The sequence below is a fragment of the Pseudorca crassidens genome, chromosome 6, assembly GCF_039906515.1.
Source record: "Pseudorca crassidens isolate mPseCra1 chromosome 6, mPseCra1.hap1, whole genome shotgun sequence".
NCBI lineage: Eukaryota > Metazoa > Chordata > Mammalia > Artiodactyla > Delphinidae > Pseudorca > Pseudorca crassidens.
In genome coordinates this window covers 92,042,844-92,065,878 of record NC_090301.1, presented here as the reverse complement: position 1 = coordinate 92,065,878, position 23,035 = coordinate 92,042,844, and the positions used below count along the sequence as shown (strand labels likewise).

Below are 23,035 nucleotides of genomic sequence, written 5' to 3'. Positions count from 1 at the left end.
GCAGAAACTCTGCAAGCCAGAAGGGACTGGCAGGACATATTTAAAGTGACGAAGGAGAAAAACCTGCAACCAAGATTACTCTACCCAGCAAGGATCTCATTCAGATTTGATGGAGAAATTAAAACCTTTACAGACAAGCAAAAGCTGAGAGAGTTCAGCACCACCAAACCCGCTTTACAACAAATGCTAAAGGAACTTCTCTACGCAAGAAACACAAGAGAAGGAAAAGACCTATAAGAACGATCCCAAAACAATTAAGAAAATGGGAATAGGTACATACATATCAATAATTACCTTAAATATAAATGGACTAAATGCTCCCACCAAAAGACACAGATTGGCTGAATGGATACAAAAACAAGACCCATATATTTGCTGTCTACAAGAGACCCACTTCAGACCTAGAGACACATACAGACTGAAAGTGAGGGGATGGAAAAAGATATTCCATGCGAATGGAAGCCAAAAGAAAGCTGGAGTAGCAATTCTCATATCAGACAAAATAGACTTTAAAATAAAGACTATTAGAAGAGACAAAGAAGGACACTACATAATAATCAAGGGATCAATCCAAGAAGAAGATATAACAATTGTAAATATTTATGCACCCAACATAGGAGCACCTCAATACATAAGGCAAATACTAACAGCCATAAAAGGGGAAATTGATAGTAACACAATCATAACAGGGGACTTTAACACCCCACTTTCACCCATGGACAGATCATCCAAAATGAAAATAAATAAGGAAACAAACTTTCAATGATACATTAAACAAGATGGACTTAATTGATATTTATAGGACATTCCATCCAAAAACAGCAGAATACACATTTTTCTCAAGTGTTCATGGAACATTCTTCAGGATAGAGCATATCTTGGGTCACAAAGCAAGCCTTGCTAAATTTAAGAAAATTGAAATTGTATCAAGTATCTTTTCCGAGCACAATGCCATGAGACTAGATACAAATTACAGGAAAAGATCTGTAAAAAATACAAACACATGGAGGCTAAACAATACACTACTTAATAACGAAGTGATCACTGGAGAAATCAAAGAGGAAATTAAAAAAAATCTAGAAACAAATGACAATGGAGTCATGAAGACCCAAAATCTGTGGGATGCAGCAAAAGCAGTTCTAAGTGGGAAGTTTATAGCAATATATTCCTACCTTAAGAAACAGGAAACATCTCGAATAAACAACCTAAACTTGCACCTAAAGCAATTAGAGAAAGATGAACAAAACCCCAAAGTTAGCAGAAGGAAAGAAATCATAAAAATCAGATCAGAAATAAATGAAAAAGAAATGAAGGAAATGATAGCAAAGATCAATAAAACTAAAAGCTGGTTCTTTGAGAAGATAAACAAAATACATAAACCACTAGCCAGACTCATCAAGAAAAAAAGGGAGAAGACTCAAATCAATAGAACTAGAAATGAAAAAGGAGAGGTAACAACTGACACTGCAGAAGTAAAAGAGATCATGAGAGATTACTACAAGTAACTCTATGCCAATAAAATGGACAATCTGGAAGAAATGGACAAATTCTTAGAAATGCACAACCTGCCAAGACTGAATCAGGAAAAAATAGAAAATGTGAACAGACCAATCACAAGCACTGAAATTGAAACTGTGATTAAAAATCTTCCAACAAACAAAAGCCCAGGCCCAGATGGCTTCACAGGCTAATTCTATCAAACATTTAGAGAAGAGCTAACACCTATCCTTCTCAAACTCTTCCAAAATATAGCAGAGGGAGGAACACTCCCAAACTCCTTCTACGAGGCCACCATCACCTTGATACCAAAACCAGACAAGGATGTCACAAGGAAAGAAAACTACAGGCCAATATCACTGATGAACATAGATGCAAAAATCCTCAACAAAATACTAGCAAACAGAATCCAACAGCACATTAAAAGGATCATACACCATGATCAAGTGGGGTTTATCCCAGGAATGCAAGGATTCTTCAGTATACGCAAAACAATCAATGAGATAAAGCATATTAACAAATTGAAGCAGAAAAACCATATGTCACCTCAATAAATGCAGAGAAAGCTTTCGACAAAATTCAACACCCATTTATGATAAAAGCCCTGCAGAATGTAGGCATAGAGGGAACTTTCCTCAACATAATAAAGGCCATATATGAGAAACCCACAGCCAACATCATCCTCAATGGTGAAAAACTGAAAGCATTTCCACTAAGATCAGGAACAAGACAAGGTTACCCACTCTCAACACTCTTATTCAACATAGTTTTGGAAGTTTAGCCACAGCAATCAGAGAAGAAAAGGAAACAAAAGGAATCCAAATCGGAAAAGAAGAAGTAAAGCTGTCACTGTTTGCAGATGACATGATACTATACATAGAGAATCCTAAAGATGCTACCAGAAAACTACTAGAGCTAATCAGTGAATTTGGTAAGGTAGCAGGATACAAAACTAATGCACAGAAATCTCTGGCATTGCTGTACACTAATGATGAAAAATCTGAAAGTGAAATCAAGAAAACACTCACATTTACCATTGCAAGAAAAAGAATAAAATATCTAGGAATAAACCTATGTAAGGAGACAAAAGACCTGTATGCAGAAAATTATAAGACACTGATGAAAGGAATTAAAGATGATACAAATAGATGGAGAGATATACCATGTTCTTGGATTGGAAGAATCAACATTGTGAAAATGACTCTACTACCCAAAGCAATCTACAGATTCAATGCAATCTGTATCAAACTACTACTGGTATTTTTCACAGAACTAGAACAAAAAATTTCACAATTTGTATGGAAACACAAAAGATCCCAAATAGCCAAAGCAATCTGGAGAACGAAAAACGGAGCTGGAGGAATCAGGCTCCCAGACTTCCGACTATACTACAAAGCTACAGTAATCAAGACAGTATGGTACTGGCACAAAAACAGAAAGATAGATCAATGGAACAGGATAGAAAGCCCAGAGATAAACCCATGCACATATGGTCACATTATCTTTGATAAAGGAGGCAGGAATGTACAGTGGAGAAAGGACAGCCTCTTCAATAAGTGGTGCTGGGAAAACTGGACAGGTACATGTAAAAGTATGAGATTAGATCACTCCCTAACACCATACACAAAAATCAGCTCAAAATGGATTAAAGACCTAAATGTAAGGCCAGAAACTATCAAACTCTTAGAGAAAAACATAGGCAGAACACTCTATGACATAAACCACAGCAAGGTCCTTTTTGACCCACCTCCCAGAGAAATGGATATAAAAACGAAAATAAACAAATGGGACCTAATGAAACTTCAAACTTTTGCACAGCAAAGGAAACCATAAACAAGATGAAAAGACAATCCTCAGAATGGGAGAAAATATTTGCAAATGAAGCAACTGACAAAGGATTAATCTCCAAAATTTATAAGCAGCTCATGCAGCTCAATAACAAAAAAACAGCCCAATCCAAAAATGGGCAGAAGACCTAAATAGACATTTCTCCAAAGTAGATATACAGATGGCCAACAAACACATGAAAGAATGCTCAACTTCATTAATCATTAGAGAAATGCAAATCAAAACTACAATGAGATATCATGTCACACCAGTCAGAATGGCCATCATCAAAATATCTAGAAACAATAAATGCTGGAGAGGGTGTGGAGAAAAGGGAACCCTCTTACACTGTTGGTGGGAATGTAAATTGATACAGCCACTGTGGAGAACAGTATGGAGGTTCCTTAGAAAAGTACAAATAGAACTACCATATGACCCAGCAATCCCACTACTGGGCATATACCCTGAGAAAACCAAAATTCAAAAAGAGTCATGTACCAAAATGTTCATTGCAGCTCTATTTACAATAGCCCGGATATGGAAACAACCTAAGTGCCCATCTTCGGATGAATGGATGAAGAAGATGTGGCACATATATACAACGGAATATTACTGAGCCATAAAAAGAACCGAAATTGAGCTGTTTGTAATGAGGTGGATAGACCTAGAGTCTGTCATACAGAGTGAAGTAAGTCAGAAAGAGAAAGACAAATACTGTATGCTAACACATATATATGGAATTTAAGAAAATAAAAAGTCATGAAGAACCTAGGGCTAAGACAGGAATAAAGATACAGACCTACTGGAGAACGGACTTGAGGATATGGGGAGGGGGAAGGGTGAGCTGTGACAAAGTGAGAGAGAGGCATGGACATATATACAGTAACAAACCTAAGGTAGATAGCTAGTGGGAAGCAGCCGCATAGCACAGGGAGATCAGCTCGGTGCTTTGTGACCGCTTTGAGGGGTGGGATAGGGAGGGTGGGAGGGATGGAGATGCAAGAGGGAAGACAGTTGGGAACATATGTATATGTATAAGTGATTCACTTTGTTATAAAGCAGAAACTAACACACCATGGTAAAGCAATTATACTCCAATAAAAACAAAACAAAACAAAAGAAAACAGCTGAATAAATGATTTTCTTCAGCTTCTCTAGGGAATCGAGAGGGCTTAGCTGGAGCATTTGTTGTAAGTAAAGTCAAAGTTGAGTGGAGCCATATTTATAGGATGAGAACACCCCATCAATATCCCTTGACAGGTATCAGTACCCTAGGTGTTCCGGGGCCATCAGGGAGCCAGGCCATTGAGCTGGGACTGAGGCAGGGCTGAGGGTCTGTAGGCAGGAGAGGAAGGGCAGGACCCCGAGCACCTCACACCAGCTGCACTCAGGACGAATCCCCTCCTAAATATATTTTACCCAATGGGCATTTCAAGGCTTCATTTGCTCAAGAGATATGGCTTCTAAATTGCAATTATTGTGGGAAAGATTTGGAGTCGATATAAGTGCCAGAAACTGCTCTGGTCAGGGAACCGGAGCAGTTTACCTTGAGAAAGCTCTTTGACCCCAGGCTTTCATGATTTCATCTAGCAAAGCACAACAACATCAGTAATATGCATATGGTTTGGGGAAGATAGTAGGTATTTCAAAAATGACAGCTGTTACTATTATTGCTATATTTATTCTAGGGACACACCATTCTTATTGGTGCCTGAAGCTTTCTTTGTGTGCTGAACCCCTGAGCCTTGCTGGTTGTACGTGAGCAGTAGCTTTGTCCGTGTTCTCAAGCATTCAGAGGCAGGAAGGATCCCATTTCACATAATCAATTGTGAAGGGCCCCTGGGAACAGCTGTCTGCTCCTAGGTGCTAATCTAGGAGACTAAATTCCCTCAGCATTTACGGGCAGTTCCTTGCTTGTGCAATGTGTGTTTTTATGTAATTTCCATTTGTTTGTTCTCTTTTTCCTCCCTCCCTTCCCCTACACCTGGATTACAACCACTGACGGAGCCCTTTTTCTTCCCTTACATTTGTAGAGTGTTATAATGGAAGCCAGTGTGATATACTGGAAAGATCACTGGATTGGGCCTCTGCAAGGCAGCTGTCATCCATTTCTGCTCCAAATGACTGTGTGACCTTGAGCAAGTCCTTGAATTTGTCGGGACTTCATTTTCCTCCTCCAAAACCTGTGGGCTATAAGATTTCCTTCCCATTCCCACAATCTGTCTGGTTAGCAGGCTGTAGATCTGAGTAATCTGAAAAGACCCACTTTGTGTCAAGATGCAATGAAGTATATGAGGTTTGAGATGCCCTTTTAGGATTCAGAATTTTTAGAAACCAGAAATATTGATAAATAGTGTTTTTTTGGATAAATAGTTTTTAAAAGGTGGTTTTCTGTCTCTGTGGTGTTTGCATTAGCTGATTAGCCATTCAGAGATATTTCTAATCTGCTCTGCTGTCAGGCTTCTTTTAATGGATGTTCTAGCCACTGGCAACTAATAATTTATAATCATAAATGATAAGTGACAGAGGTATCTGTCCACAGTGATGAAATAGACTTAGAACATGCTGTTAGGTGTCAAACAAAACACAATCATGCAAAAAGAGCTTGGGATGTTAGCAGCAGTATGTATGCTTACTGGAAGTATAAATATTCAGTCCAGATACTCTGTGGTGGTCTTGAACTTGGAATCATGAACTGTCTTCAAAAGTGTATCTATATACTTATGAAAATAATGTTTGGTAGCTCTTAACTGTTGCTGTTAAATTTTTCTGAAGATAATTGTTAGAACTCTTTAGCACATTTATTTTTCAGGCCACAAATATGTATCTTGAAAATAGTTTTAGTATTAATAAGGGATTTTTTTTGATTACTGTAAAAAGGGCAGTGGAATTTTTTAAATGATATTCTTTTTGATGATATAGTAAATGGGGTAGTTTCCTTGATTTCTCTTTCTGATCTTTCATTGTTAGTGTATAGGAATGCAAGAGATTTCTGTTTATTAATTTTGTATCCTGCAACTTTACCAAATTCATTGATTAGCTGTAGTAGTTTTCTGGTGGCATCTTTAGGATTCTCTATGTATAGTATGTCATCGGCAAACAGTGACAGTTTTACTTCTTCTTTTCCAGTTTGTATTCCTTTTATTTCTTTTCCTTCTCTGATTGCCATGGCTAGGACTTTCACAATTATGTTGAATAATAGTGGTGAGAGTGGACATCCTTGTCTTGTTCCTGATCTTAGAGGAAATGCTTTCAGTTTTTCACCATTGAGAATGATGTTTGCTGTTGGTTTGTTGCATATGGCCTTTATTATGTTGAGGTAGTTTCCCTCTATGCCCACTTTCTGGAGAGTTTTCATCATAAATGGGTGTTGAATTTTGTCAAAAGCTTTTTCTGCATCTACTGAGATGATCATATGGTTTTTATTCTTCAATTTGTTAATATGGTGTATCACGTTGGTTGATTTGTGGATGTTGAAAAATCCTTGCATCCCTGGGATAAATCCCACTTGATCATGGTGTATGATCCTTTTAAGGTGTTGTTGGATTCGGTTTGCTAGTTTTTTTTGTTGGGGATTTTTGTGTCGATGTTCATCAGTGACATTGGCCTGTAATTTTCTTTTTTTGTGATATCTTTGTCTGGTTTTGGTATCAGGGTGATGGTGGCCTCATAGAATGAGCTTGGGAGTGTTCCTTCCTCTGCAATTTTTTGGAAGAGTTTCAGATGGGTAGGTGTTATTTGATAGAATTCGCCTGTGAAGCCATCTGGTCCTGGACTTTTGTTTGTTGGAAGATTTTTAATCACAGTTTTAATTTCAGTGCTTGTGATTGGTATGTTCATATTTTCCATTTCTTCCTGGTTCAGCCTTGGAAGTTTGTACCTTTCTAAGAATTTGTCCATTTCTTCTAGGCTGTCCATTTTATTGGCATATAGTTGCCTGTAGTAGTCTCTTATGATCCTTTGTATTTCTGTGGTGTACATTGTAATGTCTTTTTCAATTCTAATTTTATTGATTTGAGTCCTCTGCCTCTTTTTCTTGATGAGTCTGGCTACAGGATTATCAATTTTATCTTCTCTAAGAGAACCAGCTTTTAGTTTCATTGATCTTTGCTATTTTTTTCTTTGTCTCTGTTTCATTTATTTCTGCTCTTATCTTTATGATTTCTTTCCTTCTACTAGCTTTGGGTTTTGTTTGTTCTTTGTTCTCTAGTTGCTTTAGGTATAAGGTTAGGTTGCTTGAGATTTTTCTTGTTTCTTGAGGTAAGATTGTATTGCTTAAACTTCCCTCTTAGAACTGCTTTTACTGCATCCCACAGTTTCAGATCATCATGTTTTCATTGTCATTTGTCTCTAGGTATTTTTTGATTTCCTCTTTGATTTCTTCAGTGATCCGTTGTTTATTTAGTAACATATTGTTAAACCTCCACGTGCTTGTTGTTTTTACAACAGAGGAATTAAAGAAGACGTGGTACATATATACCATGGAATATTACTCAGCCATAAAAAAGAATGAAATAATGCCATTTGCAGCAACATGGATGGACCTAGAGATTGTTATACTAAATGAAGTATCTCAGACAGAGAAAGACAAATATCATATGATATTGCTTATATGTGGAATCTAGAAAAAGGGTACAAATGAATTTATCTGCAAAATAGATACAGACTTAAAACTTACCAGGGGGTAAGGGGGGAAGAGGGATAAATTGGAAGATTGAGATTGATATATACACACTATTACAGATAAAATACATAACTAATAAGGACCTACCGTATAGCACAGGTAACTCTACTCAATACTCTGTAATAGCCTATATGGGAAAAGAATCTAAAAAAGAGTGGATATATGTATTTGTATAACTGATTCACTTTGCTGAATGCCTGAAACTAACACAACATTATAAATCAACCATACTCCAATAAAATATTTTAAAAAATAAAATAAAAAAGAAATAAATGAAATGCATTAGGGTTTAAATTCCTTCCCATTCAATATTTTTTTCAGTTTCTCCATTTCTTATGTTGTGTGTCTGTTTCTGTCAGAGGCATAACTCACAAATGGATATATCTAATAAGCAGGTTTGCTCTGAGAGGTTAGAAAGTGTTGGGTGGCTTTATACATCCCCTGCTAGTGGACGTTATTAATTATCATGATAGGTTTTGAAATGTAGACTCAGGAACTCTCATCTCTTCTGACTTTCACCCGTGTACCTGCCGCCAGTAGTCCCTCTCAACTTCTGGTTTGCTGCTTTCTATCTAATGAGCTCTGGGAAACCAAATTAAGTTTGTTAATAATGTGAACAAACTCAGTGTAGCTAGGCCTGAGGGAGTGGCCAGATGTCCTCTTCATGAGCATGTTGCCATTATAGTTAGTGCACAGTTCTCATGACACGTCTCATTCATTTTTATATTCCCAGCGTCTAACACACTACTTATCAACTAGCAGGTAAAGAAGAATGGTTGTTTCACTGAATGAATGCTCGCTGGCTGCTTTTGTTTTCATCCCTTGGGTTCTTTGATGTATTTTAGAAAGTGTGATCTCCTAGATAATTGTCCACTATGTAATGGAGATATTACTTTAATTCCTCCATGATCAGTGTGAAAGCTTTTTGAGATGTGAAAATTATGACAGAAATTTCAAGCCATTTCTTGGAGGTGAGTCATCTTACAAGTAGATCAGCGCTGTTTTATGTCACATTTTATAATGCTGAGGCTTCTGAGTGCTTTAGCATAGTAATTATCCACCAGTAATTTGTTTAGGGCTCTAATGCTCGGGTTTGTCATTCATGTCATTCCTCAGTACTCCTGCCCAAGTTAAATATAAAGCAATGTCAGGGTAATAAAAGCTGTGGTTGAAAAAAAATTAAAAATAAAGCAAGCATCTCTTCCTATTGAATGAATGGTATTAAATCAGGGTTGCTGCCTCAAACAGTGGCGAGTACTGTGTGAAAGCTCCTGGGAATATGTTTATTCCCCGTTCTCTGGAATACTCTTTTTTTCTTTGTGGCAGGCTTCTTACTGATTACTACACCTAAAATTCAGGCATCCAGCGGGCTGCCTTACCTGTGATGATTTAGTTTGGGTGATACATTCATCTAAACTACTCCACTTAAGGATAACTTAATTAAGAGAATACAATTTGCCAGCACTTTTCTGCTTCTAGAGGAATATTACATTAGAGCATTCACAGATTTGCACTTTCTGCAAAAACACAGGCAAAAAAAGAGGAATCACACGGTTTTAAAGGTGAATGTAACCTGAGAATTCACTGATGCTACCCTTTCGTGTCCAAAATATTTACTAAACCAAAATGTTAACGTGTTAATTAAAACTGGTGTGACTTAAAATACTTCACAGTTTATTCCAGAGTAGCTGTGCTTATCTCTTAGAAAGGATAGTGAGTTGCAGGTGGATGGTGTTTTTACATAATCTTTGTGCACATAAACAAGTATAAAATTACTATTCCTATTATACCATTGAAATGTTTTCAAGTGTTAATTTAAAGTCCCATTACGTATATAATTAAACTTTTAATCCTTTAATTGTTCTAAATTTTGTTTCTCTTTTTTTTGTTTTAAATTTTTATTTTATATTGGAGTATAGTTAATTTACAATGTTGTGTTAGTTTCAGGTGTACAGCAAAGGGATTCAGTTATACATATATATATATCTATTCTTTTTCAGATTCTTTTCCCATATAGGTTATTACAGAGTATTGAGTAGAGTTCCCTGTGCTATACAGTAGTCCTTGTTGTTTATGTATTTTACATGTAGTTGCATATGTTAATCCCAACCTCCTAATTTGTTCCTCCCCCTACCCCCCTTACCCCTTTGGTAACCATAAGTTTATTTTCTAAGTCGGTGAGTCTGTTTGTTTTGTAAGTAAGTTCATTTGTATCATCTTTTAGATTCCACATATAATTGATATCATATGATATTTGTCTTTCTCTGTCTGACTTACTTCACTTAGTATGATAATCTCTAGGTCCATCTGTGTTGCTGCAAATGGCATTATTTCATTCTTTCTTATGGCTGAGTAGTATTCCATTGCATATATGTACCACATCTTCTTTATCCATTCATCTTTTGATGGACATTTAGGCTGTTTCCATGTCTTGGCAATTGTAAACAGTGCTGCAATGAACATTGGGGTGCATGTATCTTTTCGAACTATGGATTTCTCCATATATATGCCCAGCAATGGGATTGCTGGATCATATATCGTAGCTCTGTTTTTAGTTTTTTAAGGAAACTTCAAACTCAAGGTGGATTAAAGACCTAAATGTAAGACTGGATACTATAAAACTCTTAGAGGAAAACATAAGCAGAACACTTTTTAACATAAATCACAGCAGTATCTTTTAGGGTCCATCTCCTAGAGTAATGAAAATTTTGTTTTATTTGTATTACTTGAGGCTTATTTCCAATTAAGAAGTATAAAATGAGTGCTGTTTACACATAGATTTCTTATTTGTTTCTTTAGGTTATTTATCTCAGATTTATATTCCGAATATAACCATATGTTTTATATATATGTCAAACTTAAAAGTGATATTCTTTTTCTCCATGCAACTGCTCAAAATTTTAATTGGCTCTTCTATTTCTGAACTTGGACAAGGGATTTAAGATTTTTCACTGCAGGTCACATTTCATTACTTCAATATGCATATTTTTTGAAATGGCAAAATCTCTCAGGGCTGTGTGATTTTCACTATTGTGTGTGTGTGTGCGTGCGTGTGTGTGTGTGTGTGTGTGTTTAAAGTTCATTTCCAAACACAACTGAATAAATCCTGGAACACATTTTCTCTCCATGCCTGAGAAATGCAAATTGTTCTAGGTCAGTTGCTGAGAGGTCTTGTCTGTATCTTGGATGTCTTGTTTGCAATTTGTTTTTCATTCATTCCAAGCATACCCAATTCACTTTACATTTGCCTGTTATTCACATGTTTTTCAGTGGTCTGCAGAGTTCGATTTAACATGTGGGAAAACTATTCTCCCTTGACTGTGCCTTCCTAAATGCAGTGACTAATGTTTATAAACACACTTGTGTCTTATATGCAAGAGCTGCTGCCCTAAATTTCTAGGGTCAGGAGGGGGAAATCATGGCGCACACACCACCTTGATGACTTGTTCTACTCATATCCAAAGGAATATTAACAAACAAATAGGAGAGATCATAGCTAAGCGAACAAACGGATCTGCCTTGTGATCGTAGGATCACACATACCAATGCACACCCTAGAAAAGACACTTTTCAAATGCAGGCCAAGAGCCCATGCTTGGGGTCCCACAGATCTGGAGTCCCATTCTAGCCTAGCATGCACTAGCTGTGTAACCTTGGGTGTGCATTGTAACTTCTGAGTTTCATTTTCCACAACTGATAAAATGAGCAAACTAGCCCCACCTCATGGGATTGTTATAAGGAAGGAAGGAAGGAAGGAAGGAAGGAAGGGAGGCACCTGTGAAATCACCATTGGTGTACTATAAACCAGCTGTCTCTCTGTTTTAAAAGAAAAAAAGCCTTGATGTGACTTGATTTGTAATGTGGTGTAAATACTCCCACCATGGCTGATTTTAAATCATGAATGATTTAACAACAACCTGGTAACGTTCCTGAATATTTAACAGTCCCCTGGTAGCAGCCAAGCCCAGCACACCACTGCTAGCCTTTAACAAATGGTAGTAATTATTTCTTAATAGTTATATTTTGTCTTCCATTGATCTAGAAAAAAATTTGGCTGTTTGGTGAAATTCTGTATAGATGGAAATGTGAAAGCTGAGGGAAGAATAGTAATTTATACAGTTTAAAATATTAATGATTTCAAATAAAAAAGAGCTACCTTAACAATTTTGAAAGTAGGCAAAAACTTAGAAGAAGAAAACAGAATATTAATAATAAGAAAATGTGCTAATCAGATGTTTTAAAAGTAAGAATAAGGATCACTTTGTAAGATATTCTAGATTGATTAATGTTAGCTTTTCAAGATTAGTTAGAAGGGGCTCCACGTTCTTGGTCTTACATTCTTTAATTTACGTGAACAAATCCTAAGTAGAGAGTTGCGTGTATTTGGTACCTAAACAGAGAGAAACTGACAGCCTATATTTTAAAACCCAGTGCTTTACAAAAAACCTTTGTTTTCATTTTAACCAATAACTGTTTTATATCATTCAAGACTGATTTTATTTTATTTTTTTAATTGAAGTATAGTTGATTTACAGTGTGTTAGTTTCAGGTATACAACAAAGTGGTTCAGTTTTATATATATAATATATATATATATAAACTGAATATATATTCTTTATATACATATTCTTTTTAGATTCTTTTCCCTTATAGATTATTATAAAATATTGACCACAGTGCCCCGTGCTGTACAGTCAGTCCTTATTGGTCCTTATTGGTTATCTATTTTATATATAGTAGTGTGTATATATTATTCCCAAATTCCTAGATAAGTCAAGACTGATTTTAGATTTTTAAAGTTTGCTGCAACCATGTATTTTTTGAAATAGTCCTTTACTGAGTAACCTGGTTTTGTTTTTGGTAATAATGAACATTTTCATGTGTGGTCTGAGATTCGGATAAGGAATGGCATACTGGACCTGAAACTGCTCCAGAACATCTAGACATGTGGAGCCTGCAAATAGCTGTCATGTAACAATGAACTTCTCATTTTGCAGAGTACTAAACTGTGGGTGATTGAAGAGGAAATCATCAGAATTAAGGATGGTTGATTGAATCATCCTGTGCTGAAAGCCGCATTTTCCATGTGCACTTACTGTACCCTGAGCAGGCAGTGCTGGGATAACTCACCTAGGGAAGAGTGTGGGCAAACCCAGAGGCATTTTGGTGACTATAGGCTGACTTAATCCAGTAAAACTCCTCTGTCCATTTCATCAAGAGGAGACTCTAGCGTGGGGTCACTGAAAGGAGACAGAAATCATCGGCACTGTACCTAACATGGTATTGCCTAGAACAGCAGATTTGCACACCCAGAACAGGGCTGGGAGGAAGAACCAGGAGGACTGTGTACATTAGAACCCCAAAACTGTTGTCCGGCTAAAGTGAGAAATCCTCATTGCAGCATGTGGCCCCAGGTGCAAATACCTGCTTCTCTGGGGAGGCACGTCTCTTCCTAAATTCACGTGCCTGTGAACACATTTATTGCTCCTAGAAATGTACTGGATGTGCATGAAAATACAGTCCAGGAAGTAATTAAGTGGCATTTGGGGTTTGATCAGATTTGGGGAAGGAAAGAAAGACTGCACCTTCTTTCTCTCGCCCTGTGTAAATTAAAATGTTTCTCGGGGTGTGAAATGCCTTTATGATGATCACAAACCTAGTAAAGGGTTAAACGTAACATGGTTAAGCTGATACACTTTTTTCAGGCTCATATTACATTTTTAAGTAAAGCAAAAGGGAGGAAACTTTTTTTTTTTCCCATTGACACAAAATGTGATTACTTGCTGTCCTCCTGGAAAGATAGATGATCAGCCTCCTGGATGAGGCCAGCTGGTATGTCTATAGATTAGATACAAAAAAAAAAAAAAAGAAAATCAGTGGGTAGCTCTTTCATCTGTCCATCTTTTGAACCCTCTCTCACAAAACTAATTCATTAATGAAAAGATTTGGCATATTACAAGCTAACATTGGAAGCTTTACCCAACAAGTATATTTCAAGGATTGTCGGGGCAGAATTTCCAGAGACAATGCAGTACTGCTGCTTCTTTTATTAACTTACCTTCTCCCCACACCCCGCCCCTCTGTATCAGATTTTTCTTTTTCACGCAATTCACTCTGCAAGCAAAAACCAGAGCTGAGGAGAGCTATTTAGAAAATGAAAATATATTTAGGATGCTTTGCAAGTTATTTTTAAAAATGTATTTCTCTTCTGAGCTACTTAAGGTGTGAGCTGAAGGATTGGAAACATGAAAAATCCTAGTTTATTAAAATCCCGGATTTAGGGCTTTTCTTTTAGATGAAACTCTGCCTAACGAGAAAGTATTAATATTGAGTTAGGTATATAGGCTTTGGAACATAATAATTATAACGAGACCAATCATTTATTAAATGTGTATTGTCTACTTCCCATCACATTATGTCACTGATCCTTAGAACATCTTTATAAGTCAGTGCTTTTATTATCTTCTCCCTTATGTAGGAAACTAAGGCTTAGAAAGTTGAAGTAATTCATCCAAGTTGATACTGCTGTAAGAGACGGATTGGGGATTTCAAGAAGGGCCAACTGATGTAGAATCCACATTTTTAGCCACCCAATTATATTTTTCATCATAATTCATAATTTCACACTGGTTGTGTCAGGAGGTGTGCAGATAGACCCGTTTTTGTGTGGATGGTGGTGTGGAATCTTGGAGTAACTGACACCCTTGTCTTTCTGCCTACAGGCCCCTGGGGAAGGTGTACAGGAGACTGTGGGCCAGGAGGATTCCAGAGTCGTGCTCTTTGGTGTTTCCATTTTGAAGGGTGGACGAGTCACCTGTCTAACTGTGATGAGAACAACAGGCCTCCGAAGGAAAGAAGCTGCTTCCGAGTCTGTGACTGGCACAGAAACCTCTTCCAGTGGGAGGTTTCTGATTGGCACCACTGTGTGCTTGTTCCTCCCGCCCTGGGGCAAGCCAGACCTCGGGCTACAGAGTGCGTGACAGCCCAGCATGGGCTGCAGCACCGGACGGTGCGTTGTGTTCAGAAGCTGAACAGAACCGTGGCTGTGAATGAGATATGTGAACACTTTGCCCCTCAGCCCCCCATGGAACAAGCTTGTCTCATCCCTTGCCCGCGGGATTGTGTGGTCTCTGAGTTCTCACAGTGGTCCAGGTGTAGCAAGGGATGTGGGAAGCAGTTACAGCATAGAACTCGCTCAGCCATTGCCCCCCCTCTCTATGGAGGGTTGCAGTGTCCCAACCTGACTGAGTCAAGAGCCTGTGATGCTCCCATTTCCTGTCCTCTTGGGGCAGAGGAATATATGTTTAGCCTTAAAGTTGGACCATGGAGTAAATGTCGACTGCCTCTTCTCAAAGAACTTAACCTAAGTGGAAGAACCGTTCTGGATTTTAGCTCTGATTCGAAGGAGCTGGTCACCTTTAGACACCAAAGTTACAAGGCACATCACCATTCCAAGTCCTGCGACATAGAGATAGGTTACCAAACCCGCCAGGTTTGGTGTACAAGAAGTGACGGAAAAAATGCTACATTAAGGTAGGAGGCCTTCAGTGTTTATATCTTTGATTCACTTAAATATTTTACAGTGTAATTTTGTAAGATTTCTTTATGATTTTCTACAACAAGAAAATTGTAATCAGATTTGCGATTTGAGTTTTTAAAAAAGTTTCATTCGCGTTTTCAGTTTCAAGTATAAGTATTTTAGAGTCTAGGCCAGCAGTGCTCTGAACTCTGGTGTAATTAGTGTAGTAGTGCAACCATATAGGATAAGTCATGTATTTTCACATATCTATTCTATCGATATGTCACTTAAAGAAATAGATCTTGTGCCATAACTATCCATCAACAAATGAATAGATAAAGAAGGTGTGGTGTGCATATATATAATGGAATATAGCCCAGCCATAAAAAAGAATGAAATTCTGCTATTTGTAGCAACGTGGATGGATTCAGAGGGCATTATGCTAAATAAGTCAGACAAAAATAAATACCATATGGTATCACTTATATGTGGAATGTAAAAAATACAACAAACTAGTGAATAAAACAAAAAAGAAGCAGACACCTACATATGGAAGGCAAACTAGTGGTTACCAGTGGGGGAGAAGGAAGGGGTAGGGGCAATATAGGGGTAGGGGAAAAACGGGGTTATTATGGGATTATATGAAACCATATGTGTAAAATTTTTGAAAATTGTAAAGCACTATAGAATTTAAAGAATCTTTCCTTCCATAAAAAAATTGGTCTTTTGTTACTACAGTAATAAAAGACTAAACCATTTATTATAATGAGAAAAATTCAAGTTCACTCTCAAATTTGGGATATAAATTATGTAAATATTTATTGTTCTTCATGTTTACGTTTTTTAAAATTGTTTTTGGTTTGTTTACTTTGTTTCGATGATTAAGCAGGTTCTTTTACATCTGAACTGTAGATATTTTATAGTAGTGATAATACCAATAAGTTAATCCAAGAATGTTTTCTTTGGCATTGATTTGATTAAAAATATTAACTTGCACAGCAATAATTAGAATTATAAACCTATAGAGGGAATGGACTAAAACTTTTAAAAACAATAGTTTAGGGCTTCTCTGGTGGCGCACTGGTTGAGAGTCTGCCTGCCGATGCAGGGGACACGGGTTCGTGCCCCGGTCCGGGAGGATCCCACATGCCGCGGAGCGGCTGGGCCCATGAGCCATGGCCGCTGAGCCTGCGCGTCCGGAGCCTGTGCTCCGCAGCAGGAGAGGCCACAACAGTGAGAGTCCCATGTACCGCAAAAAAAAAAAAAAAAAAAAACCCCAAAAAACAATAGTTTAGGCTTCAAAATTATTTGTAATTGTTTTACTTTACATGGTCTTATCTTGATGTAAATCATAGAAATATGTTAAAAGTAGTATCTGTTTACTTTTCTCCTGAAAGGTCTTAAATGAAATCACTGATATATTACCAAATTTCTTCCAAATTAAGATGCCTTTCAGTAGTACTGGAATTACCAAACAATGAAATACTCATTGCTAGAATTGATCATTAGCATCAGTTACTGTTTTCTTAGGATCCACAGCTGGCTCAAAGACTACCTCTGCTATTTCAGAGCAAAGTAATGTGATGATTGTTTTTTTTTTCTTTTTCCCATTCGACTCACAAATGAGCATATTTTATCTTTGATGCTTCTTTCTGATTTATGTGATGTAACTTGGCAAGTCCATTGAAGAGTGATTTTCTGCCTTTCATTGACTGCCTCTGTGAATCCAAAAAGATTAAGCAGATGATTTGGTTGGGTGATTATTGTTTGAATACATATGTGTGATTCTGTACAAACATTGTTTCTTAATATCCTATATTGGATATTACACAGAATGTTTTCAGTCTATAGTTTACTTGGTTTTTTTTACCATGTTCTATTTTTTATCAACAAATTAATAGACTTTACTTTTTAGAGGGATTTTAGGTTTATATAAAAATTGAACAGCAGATCTAGAGCTCCCATGTATCTCCTCATCACTCCCTCTCCACACATACACAGTTTCATACACATATCTTGCATTAGTACAAGTTGTGTAATCCATTTGATACAATGGATGAGCCAATACTGATACATTACTGTAGCCCATAGTTTACATTAGAGTTCATGTTTTGTGTTGTACCTTCAGTGGGTTTGGACAAATGTATAATGGCATGTATCCACCTGTACTATATCATACACAATAGTTTCACTGCCCTAAGAATCTCTTGTACTGTCTCTACTGATCCCAACTTTCCTCTCCCCAGACCCCTGGAAACCAATGATCATTTTACTGTCACTTCCAAGTTTCAGCAGTTATAAATAAAGATGCTGTAAACATTCAGGTGCAGATTTTATGTGAATGTAATTTTCAACTGATTTGCCTAAATACCAGTGGGCACTGTTTCTGGGTATTATGATAAATTTGTGTTCAGTTTTGTAAGAAATTCCAAAGTCTCTTCAAAGTGGCTTTATCATGGGAATTCCTTTTGCTTCACCCCCTGGCCAACATTTGGTGTTATCAGTGTTTTGGATTTTAGCTATTTTAATAGGTGTGTAGTAGTACCTTGTTTTAATTTGCAGTTCCTTAATAACATATGTTGTTTAGCATCTTTTCATATGCTTATTTTCCATCTTTCTCTTCCTTGGTGGGGTGTCTGTTCAGATCTTTTGTCTATTTTTTTAAATTTTTTTTATTATTGAATTTAGAGTTCTTTATATATTTTGGATACCAGTCCTTAATCAGATATGTATTTCAAAAATATTTTCTTCTAGTCTTTAACCTGTCTTTTCATTCTCTTAACAGTGTCTTTCACAGAGAAGTAGTTTTTTAACTACTAGAGCTAATCAATGAATTCGGTAAGGTAGCAGGATACAAAATTAATGCACAGAAATCTCTTGCATTTCCATACACTAATGATGAAAAATCTGAAAGTGAAATAAAGGAAACACTTCCATTTACCATTGCAACAAAAAAAGAATAAAATACCTAGGAATAAACCTACCTAAGGAGACAAAAGATGTGTATGCAGAAAATTATAAGACACTGATGAAAGAAATTAAAGATGATACAAATAGATGGAGAGATATACCATGTTCTTGGATTGGAAGAATCAACGTTGTGAAAATGACTCTACTACCCAAAGCAATCTACAGATTCAATGCAATCCCTATCAAACTACCACTGGTATTTTTCACAGAACTAGAACAAAAAATTTCACAGTTTGTATGGAAACACAAAAGACCCCGAATAGCCAAAGCAATCTTGAGAATGAAACACGGAGCTGGAGGAATCAGGTTCCCTGACTTCAGACTATACTACAAAGCTACAGTAATCAAGACAGTATGGTACTGGCACAAAGACAGAAATATAGATCAATGGAACAGGATAGAAAGCCCAGAGATAAACCCATGCACCTGTGGTCACCTTATCTTTGATAAAGGAGGCAACAATATACAGTGGGGAAAAGACAGCCTTTTCAGTAAGTGGTGTTGGGAAAACTGGACAGCTACATGTAAAAGAATGAAATCAGAACACTCCCTAACACCATACACAAAAATAAACTCAAAATGGATTAAACACCTAAATATAAGGCCAGACACCATCAAACTCTTAGAGGAAAACATAGGCAGAACACTCTATGACATCAGTCACAACAAGATCCTTTTTGACCCACCTCCTAGAGAAATGGAAATAAAAACAAAAGTAAACAAATGGGACCTAATGAAACTTAAAAGCTTTTGCACAGCAAAGGAAACCATAAACAAGACAAAAAGACAACCCTTAGAATGGGAGAAAATATTTTCAAATGAAGCAACTGGCAAAGGATTAATCTCCAAAACATACAGGCAACTCATGCAGCCCACTATCAAAAAAACAAACAACCCAATCCAGAAATGGGCAGAAAACCTAAATAGACATTTCTCCAAAGAAGATATACAGTTTGCCAACAAACACATGAAAGAATGCTCAACATCATTAATCATTAGAGAAATGCAAATCAAAACTACAATGAGATATCATCTCACACCAGTCAGAATGGCCATCATCAAAAAATCTACAAACAGTAAATGCTGGAGAGGGTGTGGAGAAAAGAGAACCCTCTTGCACTGTTGGTGGCAATGTGAATTGGTACAGCCACTATGGAGAATAGTATGGAGGTTCCTTAAAAAACTAAAAATAGAACTACCATACGACCCAGCAATCCCACTACTGGGCATATACCCTGAGAAAACCATAATTCAAAAAGAGTCATGTACCAAAATGTTCATTGCAGCTCTATTTACAATAGCCAGGACATGGAAGCAACCTAAGTGTACATCAACAGATGAATGGATGAAGAAGATGTGGCACATATATACAATGGAATATTACTCAGCCAGAAAAAGAAACGAAACTGAGTTATTTGTAGTGAGGTGGATGGACCGAGAGACTGTCATGCAGAGTCAAGTAAGTCAGAAAGAGATAAACAAATACCGTGTGCTAACACATATATATGGAATCTAAAAAAAGAAAAAAAATGGTCAGAAGAACCTAGGGGCAAGACAGGAATAAAGATGCAGTCCTACTGGAGAATGGACTTGAGGATACGGGGAGGGGGAAGGGTAAGCTGGGACAAAGTGAGAAAGTGTCATGGACATATATACACTACCAAATGTAAAATAGATAGCTAGTGGGAAGCAGCCGCATAGCACAGGGAGTTCAGCTCGGTGCTTTGTGACCACCTACAGGGGTGGGATAGGGCGGGTGGGAGGGAGGGAGATGCAGGAGGAAAGAGATATGGGAACATATGTATATGTATACCTGATTTACTTTGTTATAAAGCAGAAACTAACACACCATTGTAAAGCAATTATACTCTAATATGGATGTTAAAAAAAAAGAAGTAGTTTTTTATCTTAATGAATTCCAATTTGTCAATATTTCTTCCATGGATCATTCTTTGGTGTTATATCGGAAAAAACATTACCAAACCCAAGGTCAAGCAGATTTTCTCCTATGTTATCTTCCAGAAGTTTTAGTTTTGCATTTTACATTTAGGTCTGTGATCCATTTTGAGTTAATATTTGTGAAAATCTTGTGGTCTGTGTCTGGATTCATTTTTCTACATGTGAATGTCCATTTGTTCTAGCACCATTTGTTAAAAAGACTATCTTTTCTATATCGAATCGCCTTTGCTTCTTTGTTGAACATCAATTGACTGTATTTGTGTGGATCTACTTCTGGGCCCTGTATCTTTATTCCATTCTTCTATTTATCTATTCTTTGCCAATAACACACTGTCTTAAATACTGAAGCGTTATAGTAAGTCTTGAAGTTGAGTAGTGTCAGTCCTCTGAATTTCTTTGTATTTAATATTGTCTTGAGTCTTCTGGAGCTTTTGCCTTTCTATATAAACTTTAGAATCAGTTTGTGGATATTTACAGAATAATTTGCCAGGATTTTGACTGGAAATGCTTATAATGTATAAACAATTTGGGAAGAACTAACATCTTGATGATATTGAGTCTTTCTATTCAGGTACATGGAATATTTCTCCATATATTTAAAACTTCTTTGATTTCTTTCATCAGAGTTTTGTACTTTTTCTCATATTGGTCTTGTATATATTTTGTTAGACTGACACTTAAGGATTTTACATATTATTGGTGCTAATATAAATGTATTGTGTTTTTATTTTCAAATTCTAATTATTCATTGTTGTTATACAAGAAAGCAGTTGAGTTTTGTATATTAACCTTGTATCCTATAACCTTGTTATAATTTCTTATTTGTTCCAGGAGGGTTTTTTTTTTTCTTTTTGGTTATTATTGCTCTTGTTGATCCTTTGGAATTATCTATGTTGACAAGCGTATAATTTGCAAAAAAGGCAGTTTTATATCTTCCTTTCCAGTAAGTACACCTTTTATTTCCTTTTCTTGCCTTATTGCATTACCTAGGACTTCCAGTATGCTGTCCAGTAGGAGTAGTGAGAAGGAACATTCTTGCCTTACTCCTGATCTTAGCAGGACAGCATCTGGTTTCTCACCATTAAGTATGATGCTAACTGTAGGTTTTTGTAGATATTCTTTATCAAGTTGAAGAAGTCCTCCTCTATTCCCAGTTTGCTGAGAATTTTTATCATCATAGGTGTTGGTTTTTGTCAAGTGCTTTTTCTGCATATATAGGTATGATTATATATTTTTTTTTTACTTAGTCTGTTAATAGGATAGATTACATTAATTGATTGACAAATGTTGAACCCTCTTTGCATACCTGGAATAAATTATACTTGGCTATATGATATGTATAGCCAAGTATACTGTTGGATATTATTTGCTAATATTTTTTATACGTTGTTGGATATTATTTGCTAATAGTTTCTTGAGAATTTTTGCGTACATGTTCATGAGAGATATTGGACTTAGTCTTTTTTCATAAAGACTAAGTTTTTGTCTAGATTTAGTGTTAGGATAATGCTGGTCTCATATAATGAGTTGGGAAATATGTCCTCTGCTTTGATTTTTAGAAATGGATTGTCAAGAATTGATATTATTTTTTCCTTGAATTTTTGGTAGAATGAAACCCATCTGGGCCTGATGTTTTCTGCTTTGGTAGGTTATTACTTATTAATTAAATTTCTTTAATAGATAATAGATCTATTCAGATTATAGATTTCTTCTTGGGTGAGTTTTAGGAGATTGTGTCTTTTAAGGACTTGGTCCATTCATATAAGTTAACAAATTTGTGGGTATAGGCTTGTTTATAATATTTTATTATCCTTGGGGTTCATGGGCATCATTAGTGGTAGTGATGACTTCTCTTTCATTACTGATATTAGTGCTTTGTGTTTTTTCCCTCTCTCCCTCTCTCTCTCTCTCTATATATATATCTATATCTATACCTATATCTATATCTATATATATCTTTTTCTCTCTCCCACTCTCTCTCTCTCTCTCCTCCCTCTCCCCCACCCCTCCTTTTCCTTAGTTAACCTGTCTAAAGGTTTATCGATTTTATTGAACTTTTCAAAGAACCAGCTTTTGGTTTCAGTTATTTTCTCTATTGATTTTCTGTTTCTAATTTTATTGCTTTCAAGTCTAATTTTCATTATTTTCGTTGGGCTTACTTTGGATTTAATTTGATCTTCTTCTAGTATTCTATGGTGGAAGTTTAGGTTACTGATTTTAGATAATTCTTCTTTTCGAATATGTGAATTCTGTGCCATAAACTTCCCTCTAAGCACTGCTTTTTACTGAATCCCACAAATTTTAATAAGTTACATTTTCATTCTGATTTAATTCAGTGTTTAATTTCTCTTGAGATTTCTTCTTTGCCTATGTATTATTTAGAAATGTTCTCTTTAATCCTCTAGTATTTGGGGGTTCCCCAGCCATCTTTCTGTTTTTGATTTGTAGTTTAATTCCATTGTGTCTTGAGAGCATATTTTGTATAATTTCTATTCTTTTAGGTTTGTTAAGGTGTGTTTTACAGCCCAGAAATGTGGTCTGTCTTGGTGAATGTTCTGTATAATCTTGAGAAGAATGTG

At 36.4% G+C, this 23,035-nt stretch overlaps 1 protein-coding gene across 1 annotated transcript in view; it reads left to right on the top strand.

Annotated features, from left to right (window-relative positions):
• Positions 1 to 23,035, top strand: part of THSD7B (thrombospondin type 1 domain containing 7B) — a 1,126,819-nt gene that overhangs the window by 526,432 nt on the left and 577,352 nt on the right. Inside the window, exon 4 of the mRNA XM_067742059.1 lies at positions 14,731 to 15,541. Coding sequence (XP_067598160.1) covers positions 14,731 to 15,541 — 811 coding nt within the window. The remainder of the gene's footprint in view (positions 1 to 14,730; positions 15,542 to 23,035) is intronic.